This window comes from Pectinophora gossypiella, chromosome Z (assembly GCF_024362695.1).
Source record: "Pectinophora gossypiella chromosome Z, ilPecGoss1.1, whole genome shotgun sequence".
Lineage (NCBI taxonomy): Eukaryota > Metazoa > Arthropoda > Insecta > Lepidoptera > Gelechiidae > Pectinophora > Pectinophora gossypiella.
The window spans coordinates 20,853,658-20,862,514 of NC_065433.1; the positions used below are offsets into that span (position 1 = coordinate 20,853,658).

At 36.7% G+C, this 8,857-nt stretch overlaps 2 protein-coding genes across 2 annotated transcripts; one reads left to right on the forward strand and one right to left on the reverse strand.

Annotated features, from left to right (window-relative positions):
* Positions 1-1,703: 1,703 nt before the first annotated feature.
* LOC126380660 (putative glutathione-specific gamma-glutamylcyclotransferase 2) lies at positions 1,704-3,699 on the forward strand. The gene is made up of 3 exons (XM_050030226.1): positions 1,704-2,080; positions 2,395-2,623; positions 3,346-3,699. Exons 1-3 carry the CDS (start codon positions 1,946-1,948, stop codon positions 3,534-3,536), a joined length of 555 nt encoding a protein of 184 aa, XP_049886183.1. The 5' UTR covers positions 1,704-1,945; the 3' UTR covers positions 3,537-3,699.
* Positions 3,700-3,746: 47 nt separating this feature from the next.
* LOC126380641 (uncharacterized) lies at positions 3,747-5,895 on the reverse strand. Its single transcript, XM_050030189.1, has one exon. The coding sequence runs from the start codon at positions 5,492-5,494 to the stop codon at positions 4,238-4,240; it is 1,257 nt and encodes a 418-aa protein (XP_049886146.1). The 5' UTR covers positions 5,495-5,895; the 3' UTR covers positions 3,747-4,237.
* Between the last annotated feature and the right edge of the window lie 2,962 nt (positions 5,896-8,857).

Consider the following 8,857-nt stretch of genomic DNA (forward strand, 5'->3'; position numbering starts at 1 on the left):
GGAACGGCACGGATCATCTCACTTTCGGACAATCAGGTGATCAGCCTGTAATGTTCTAACCAAACTAGGGGTTACAAAGTAAGTTTTGTGATATTTCCCCACCGGGATTCGAACCTGGGACTTCCGAATCGTGAGCCTAACGCTCAGCCACTGGACCACGGAGCTGCGGAGGCAGTTAAGACCCACTGCTGGGGAAGACAGTCACTCCGCCATCACCATGCATATTTTTTTGGGGTACGTAGTCTGGATAGTCCCTCATTCAAGAAGGATCCTGAAGCCGGAAGGTTATGTATGATAATTACGTTTTTCTTTTCACGTGTGAATTGTGATGTGTGATCAATGACCGATCTCGTCACCTCTGGTCACTATTGAGCCGCCAAAGGCCTGATATGCTTGATATTTAATGATATAACGACTACATATTTAGGCAAATAAAAGCCGGGATCGACTGCTTGACGTTTATTGATAGATATAAGTATTTAAGAATATCTAAAAACAAAGATAAAAGTTACATAACCTCTGTTATACATGAAATTAGAAGGTTAAACGAAGGCAACTTTGGACAGCGACATCTATTTTGATGAGGAACGTAGCCTGGAAAGTCCCTCAGTATACCTGAGTGTACAGACCAAGTAGAAATGCTACGCCCTGAGTGTATAATCAAGTTTAAGAAATGGGGTAAATTTTCCCCTTCTGGTAACACCGTGTGATCAATGAAAAACATGAAAAAGACCAAGTCAATGAACTTTGGTTTCAATCCCTTAGAGCCAATTAGAGCGATATTACATCTTTCTATCATCTTTCAATCATTTATCAATCATAACTTACAATTCAAGAAAAATCGACTTAATTATTACTTTTTGTGATCGTTATTTGTAGAAGATTGTAAAAGATTGACCACAAACCACGGATTTTGGAAAACAGAATATGGCCTGTTCAAATTATGATCGTAGTGCAGTAATAACAAGGTCGATTTTTCTAAACTGTCAGCACTAATTCTGTCGGTGGTTTGTGGTCAATCTTCTGACAAGCGGTGTCATCAGCCGTACGACGCCCACTGCTATGACCCTACAAATAACGATCACAGTACAGTAATAATAAGGTCGATTTTTCTAAACTCTGTCAGCCCTAATTCTGTCGGTGGTTTGTGGTCAATCTTTTGTCAATCTTCTGACAAACAGTATACGACCCTACAAAATAATGATCACAGTATAATGCAGTAATAATACGGTCGATTGGTGGATATATGTAATACCCGAGGGATATTACATCTATCCAACATTCGTCAATCATGACTTTATTCAAACAAAAATCGACCTTATTATTAGTGCACTGTCCTCGTTATTTGTAGGGTCGTATGCTAATCTTGGTTTTACCGTGGTTTTACCACGGTATTCCGTCAATCAGCATACGACCCTACAAATAACGATCGCAGTGAAGTAATAATAAAGACGATTTTTCCAAACTTCGTCGGCAATAATGTTGGCTATGGTGTGATCGTGGTTTTACCGTGGTATTTCCACGGTATTCCGTCCATCGTCCATCAGCATACGACCCTACAAATTACGATCATAGTCGAGTAATAATAAAGTCGATTAAGTCGATTTGGGTTTTAATCCTAAACGTAGCATCTCTACTTGGTTGGCGAATGTTGGATAGATTCTGAGGGATAGATAGATGTAATATTTTTTTTACTGGTGTGGCAACAAAGAAGGTCTTTGTGTGGCAACGATTTCATCTCTATGTACCAAAATGACGTTCTTATACAGTGCAATGACGTACTCACCCAAGCCCTAGCCTGAGAGATTTTGTTTCTATAATCGTTTGATTTCGACATGTTTGACATAACCTAAAATGACATCTCATACTTTTTCTATCAAAATGTAACGTAAAAAAGAATAATGAAATTAACAAATTGAAATATGTAAAAATCACTGCAAACGAAATGTGGGTCTTTGGCTACGGATCTCTGATATGGAAAGTTGATTTCAAATATGAACGTAAAGTTGTTGGTCACATCAATGGTTATCTTAGGAGATTTTACCAGCATAGTATAGATCACAGGGGAGTTCCTGGAAAAGTGAGATTTTTTTCTTCTCTATTTAGGAATACTACTTAATTACTTAGCATTTTTCTTTATTTCACTTTAATTATATACTATACACATAGACTCACGTGATATCAAATGGGATGGGTGCGATCCCATCCAGTTTAGTGGCTAATAAATATGAAGTTCTAAGATGGATGTCATAACCTGAACCATATGATGGCCAAGTGATCAGTCTATCAACCCTATAATGGTTCATGTGGTTGCAGTGAACACAACTGTAGGCCTTGGTTAAATTTTACAACATGCCCTTTTATAAAAAAAGAAATTTACTTTTAATATTGTAGCCTGGGCGAGTTGTAACACTAATACCAAGCAAGGATGCCAACAGTGTGGTGTGGGGAGTAGCTTATAAAATTAAGACCGAAGATGAAGAAGAAGTTACAAAACATTTAGATTTTAGAGAAAAAAATGGATACTCTAAAAAAACAGTTACTTTCCATCCCAAGGACAAAAACCAGGAAGCTTTTCCTTTAACACTTTACGTAGCAACGGAAGATAATGAATCTTACGCTGGTAAGTCATAATAACTTCCTGGCGTGCCTAGCCAGCAGTTTCAATGGGCCATTTGCCATCGCAAATGCATCTTACCTGCTGGCAGGTACTACACGCCATAGGCTAGTTTCCAACTGGTCATGTCAGTTAATTTTTACTGTCAAAACACAAAATTATTGTGGAATTCATATGAAATAGTACAGTGTGAAGACATAGAAAAACATGATAAAATGTTGGACTTATTATTGTTTTTCTTGATTAAAATTCATAATTAATTTAAATGGAAATATAGATTATTTTTCCTTAATTCTAGATTTGTCTTTATTTAGTAATCAGAATTTCATAATTTATCTTGAACCTAGTACACAACCCAATTATTTGTAGGGTTAAATTTTACTAATGTGATTAATTGTATGTGTATTTCTTGCAATTTTTTAAATTATCGATTTCTAAATTGTTAGACGTTTTTATTCTTCTATACATTCCAGGGTACATTCCTCAAAAAAATAATAAATACCAATTTTATTATATTATTTTGATCACAATAATAATGGGTGGAGGATGTGTTGTACTTGGGTGTAATAACATTTAAATACCCAAAAACAAAGATAAAATATGTATGTGTTATCCATGAAATTAGAAGGCTAAACAAAGGCAACTCTGCATTTATATTTTATTTGGGAAATGTAGTCTGGAAACTCCTTCATTACAGAATATACTAATAACAAATAGCATTGTTGCAGGGCCCGCATCTGTAGAAGACATAGCAAAACAAGTTATAAGCAGCCAAGGCCCTAGTGGGACCAACAAAGAATATGTGTATAACTTGGCAGAAGCCATGAGATCCATCACACCAGATGTCTATGATGAACACCTCTTCTCACTCGAGGCTGCAGTGCAAAAGCTGGACCCAGCCTTCAAAAACAAAATGTGATACTCATATTCCTATTATACATAATACCACCTGGTAATTTGTTATTTCATATGAAAAATGTTGTTATAATTTTACATACTGTGACAGTAATATACTATTGAAATGCAAAGTGATATGATAATAGGTATTTTAATATAATATTTTATCATAATTATTACCACCACATCTAGTTTTATTTATAAATTAGGTAGGTATATCACAAATAAAAACTAATTTTATAGTAGCATTTATTAAACAACATATTACATTTTCAAAGCCTGAAACATAAAAAATTTAAGATGTTTTATAGTGCTTTTACTAAAAATAACATTTAAATAACAATTTATTACAAAATGAAATAATTACACAGGAAGAAAACATAAAAAAAAGAAATATAATAAGTTGGAATGTTTCACAGATTCCAATGTTCTATATTTGTTACCATGTCTATAAGCATATTTACTTAGAATTTGGCTGATAGGGAGTGTCACATGGCACTTACGTTTTATCAACTAGTGATAACCCAACCATTGCATTTAGATAAAAAACAGAGGAAGTCTGCTATTAATTATTTCTATAAACATATTTTATAAATAATATTGTATCAAAAATACTTTCATTCTAGCTATTCAAAATAATTATGTCATGTTTAAAAAAAGAACAACCTCAATAAATCTTTGGTGTGTGTACTTTACATTTGCGTGGTATAATATTACACTCGTTTATTTGTCTTTTTTTCGTCCTAGAAGTTTGTCTAAGAAACTTCTCTTCCTTTTAACTTTCTTATCTTTCTTATGGCTTTCCAAATCCTCGCCTTCTTCGTTTATTTTTTCTATCAAAGCAGGTATAGACAGATCCGTATATTTCTCGAGAGATGGTCTCTTGGTTCCATCGTTCTTTTGTAAAGATGATAGTTCCGGGACTTCGTCGTTCTTTTCTTCTAATTCTGCCAAAGAAGTTTTTGACTCCCTGTCTTTATTTTCTCCTTTGCTGTTTGCTGGTATCTCTTTATCATTTCTTTCCGGACCATTCTTTGTTATTTCAGAAATATTAGTTTGTTCTGCAGGTTTGCCAATTGCTTCACTACTTTCCTTTACAATTTCATTTATTTCTCTCTTCAAAAAAACGTCATCGTCTTCAGTTTTGTTAAATGTTTCATCTAAAGTTTTCTTGTCGCTGCTATCGATGCTATCTGCGGCACTTGATGTAGATTTGGGAACAGATCCTACAACTCTCGGCCGGGTAGGAGGCAACTTCCAATCTATCGGTTTGCGCTCTGGGGAATAACGTTTCACTAGCTCTTCAAACAGTTTCTGATGATCAATTTTTGGTGAAGTATTGTTACTTGGTAAACTAACGTATCTGGGTCGGGCTTGGGGATCTTGGTTTTCTTTCTCACCATTTACTTCCATTGGTCCAAGATCGACCATAACCTTGCGTACTGGAGGTGGAGTCGCGTAAGGTTCAGCAAACGGGAATTTGTACAAATTAGGACTTTCAATTTTATATTTTAACACTGTAGCACTGCTTGCTGGCAAAGACGCCCTCATGCCAGTACGGGCAAACGGGCTCTCCTGGTTTGGTTCGTGCAAGTTGGAATTTAGGAAGTCTTTCCTTAGTTTTGATAGACGTCGGGTTCTTTCAGTCATGCTGCGTCGGTAATCCACGTCATCGCTCTGATTTAATTCAGAAGTAAAGTTGTCGGAGTACTTCCTGGCTCGAAATTCAAAGTTGCGCTCGTCTGTCCTTGATTCACGCATACTGGAAAAGGCAGGAGCGTTACGTTTAAAGTTGGTGGTCGTCTTGCCGTGGTTGGAGGTGACGATGGGCTGCGCCTCTTTGTAGGCCATAGCGTTGGGTGAGGGCAGCGGGAGGAACACGGTGTCGTATTTGTCAAACACTTCACGGCGCTGACTGAACTGGTCCACTCCGATTATTTCCCGCGACCTTACACTGGTTGTAGGCGATTTCGTCGTCATTTCCGTTCGATTACAAACCGCAACAGTGTTGTATTTAATACTATTTTCCTGTAAACACAGTGTTTCTATTTTTGTATTCCGCACATTATGACTTCACCGGTAACATCGCGCTTACAAAAGAGTACACGTCTACACGTTAAATTGGAGAATAAAGGTGGCCCGGTCGTCCGTATAAGGCGAGTCGTTTGCGATATATGGTGAGTGATCAATAGAGTGGCTGCGATAAGATATCACCGTCGTCGTACAACGTTGTACTTTAGCTGTTTCTTTATCTTTCAGCCGTCAAACAGTTGAGCAAATAGAAGCGAGTGAACACAATCGTGTTCGTAATTAATCGCGAACTGAGTGAAAGCGAGCCGCGGCGCTGTGGACGATCGCCGAGCGCCCCGCTCATTATATAATGAATATTAAAACAAACGTCCCAAATACGTTAGTCCTACTTCGCGCCTTATTCATTATTTGTTAATCGCTCAATATCTTAAAATGTTATAACTTGCTTGTTTATTGGCTCAACAATATTTGCTAAGCGTGCAATTACCTACAGTTTCCATTACTTATTGCTGGTTTTGATTTTGTTGTATGTACTTATTTAATAATTGCCTGGCTATTTAATTGCTAAAGCGAATAAGGAAAATGTTCATACTTCTAATTATTAACGTATCCTCTTTACGGAGTCTTCCTGGATAATAGGAAGACTCCGTAAAGATAAGTACGGGTTTATATATAATATGAATTAATACGGGTGTATAGAGGTCACGGAACTTTTGTAAGCGGTAAAGAGAAGCCGGAGAAAACATCGCGAAGTTATTACTTACAATTATTTTACTTTCATGTAACTTATGTCTTATATAAGTGAGATTATGTTTTTAAACTGTTGGGAGTGGTTATATCTTAGCAATCAATGTTTTACGTAGCTGCATTATCAAAGAAAACATATCTAATCGATACTTGTGGCTGCAGTAAAGTTTATTTTTAAAAAGAGAAATTGTAATCGTTTATATCACGTAACGGATGTTCAGGAAATATCAACCTACATAAGTGTTGTAAAGGTATTGTATGAAGTGGGAAATGAATGCTAAAATGTGAAGGTCGGAGCATCGCACAGTGGCTTAGTAATAGACAGGATGATCTCATCGGATTTGCATACGAATTTGGCATTTGGAGTAGGTAGCGGTTTTGTGTCCGAAAGTTCGTCTGGCCTTCATAGTTTCATTAGTTTATTTTCTGATCTTGCTAATGCACCAATGCATATTTTATTAAACGTGTAAGTAGCTTTTTGCTGAAAAACTGGTAGCGTCTTTACCAGATAAGTTCTGGGTAAGCTACAGGTACTTACAAATATTAAATAAAGATACAGTCAGATGCAAATAGTTAGTGACAGTCAAGGTATACATATAGTTAGCAACATCCAGAATGTCCAATAATTAGGGACGGTCAAGGTGGCCGTGTAGTAACACTCTAAGTGACCAAAAACATCGGCACAACCTGTGTGTTCAAAAAGTTGGCAACAACCTAATCGTCCACATTGTTGAACATCCTGACTGCTTGGATACCATTGGCGCAGTGAGTGTTGTCATATTTATGACGATATAATTGAGCCGAACTATTTGACATTGTAAGCGTCTCACGAATCTGGACGATTAGGTTGTTGCCAACTTTTTAAACACGCAGGTTGTGCCGATGTTCTTGGTCACTTAGAGTGTTACTATCTATACGGCCACCTTGAACGTCCTTAATTATTGGACATTCTGGATGTTGCTAACTATATGTATACCTTGACTATTTGCTTCTGACAGTGAAATGTTTCTATTTTCTTAATACCCCTCGCCAATCATCGCATTTCCATTCGGAATTTTCGGAAATTAGCATTTGTTTGCTATGATTGCCCAGGGACAATCACCTGAAAAAAGAAAATAAATGCACTGTAGGAATACGGGGATCGGGCCTATTATAGAAGAATATTGTTAATGGTAAAGTCTCCGAAATAAGGTACATACAGATAGGTACTCGCAGCCTCTGTTTTCAAGTTGCCTGGGCATGCTTTGCTTATGTATTGTCAATGATATTATATGTACCTACATATAGGTGTTTTGGTATCGCTAAATTATCTCATTATCACTGTACTTATGCTGTATCTTCCATGAAAACCGTTGGGTTTTTAATATTGATGCGAAAATTAGTACTTTTGTGAGTGATTTCACAAAGTGAGTCCGTTAGTTCAATTCTTACTTACTAATACGGATTCTACTTTCGTAGTAATAATTAATTCCTACTTTAACATAATTTATTTAATTAAAATCCGTCGACACCAAGAGCGGTCGCTCGTGGCTCTGTCCAGGCCCATAGGAATTACGGGTATGATTTTCATATATTATGTTACTAACGGGAATTGTTGGTAGCTATGTTATCTGGTACATCCATAAATCCGTCGTTTTCCTCAAATTACTTAATATATTTTGAACAATATTCTCGTGCCAATTAGGTATCTAATATTTATCGGGCAACTTCGTACTGTTCGTGTTTCCATTAGCCTGCATTGGACCAATGTGGTGGAGAGGTTGTTTGTTTATATTAACTTACTTCGCCAGTCTGCTCCCCTGTTACATCTAGATCTGGTTATTTTGGTGTGCAATTTGTGCATGTCGTAAAAGGCGACAAAGGGACAGCGTCCAGTCGAACATGATGGATCGTCCGTAAAGCGATAGGCTGATCCCCTATTATCATACGGTTTATCATTATCCACTTTAGGACTACGTGTCAAAAGTGGCTGCAAATAGTTTCTTGATTATTTGTAGTTCTGCCCAACCCTTCAGGGAATACGGGCGTGAGTTTATGTATGTATGTATAAGTCAGTAAACCCTAAGTATTGTTATCTTCTTATTTATATTAGAAACAACGCCATAAATTATGGATGTTGCCCGATACAAATGACTTGTAACACAGCGTGTAACCCTTATAAATTAGAAATTCGAATTACGTTATTTCTATAGTAAACAAACTCGTGTAATCTACTTGCAACTTTAATAGTCAGGATGACACGCCAAGTCCCAAGGTACCTATTCCATGGTTCGGTCTTGATTGGGCGCTAAAGTCAGGCAAATATAAATACCTCACAGTTGAGAATATAGGAAAGTCACAAACAGTAATATAAAAACTTTTCATACGATATGTCGAGCAAGTATATAATCGCAATTATCAGAAATCTACAAAACGAATTGAAGGGACTTATCATTGTGATTAATTATTTACGATAGGTGACGATAAGCATGCGGTATAGTTATGCAATTAGGCCAACGATAATACTTGTGTTGTACAAAGTAATCTTCTAGAACAAACAGGGCGACACGTAATAAAAGACAAAAG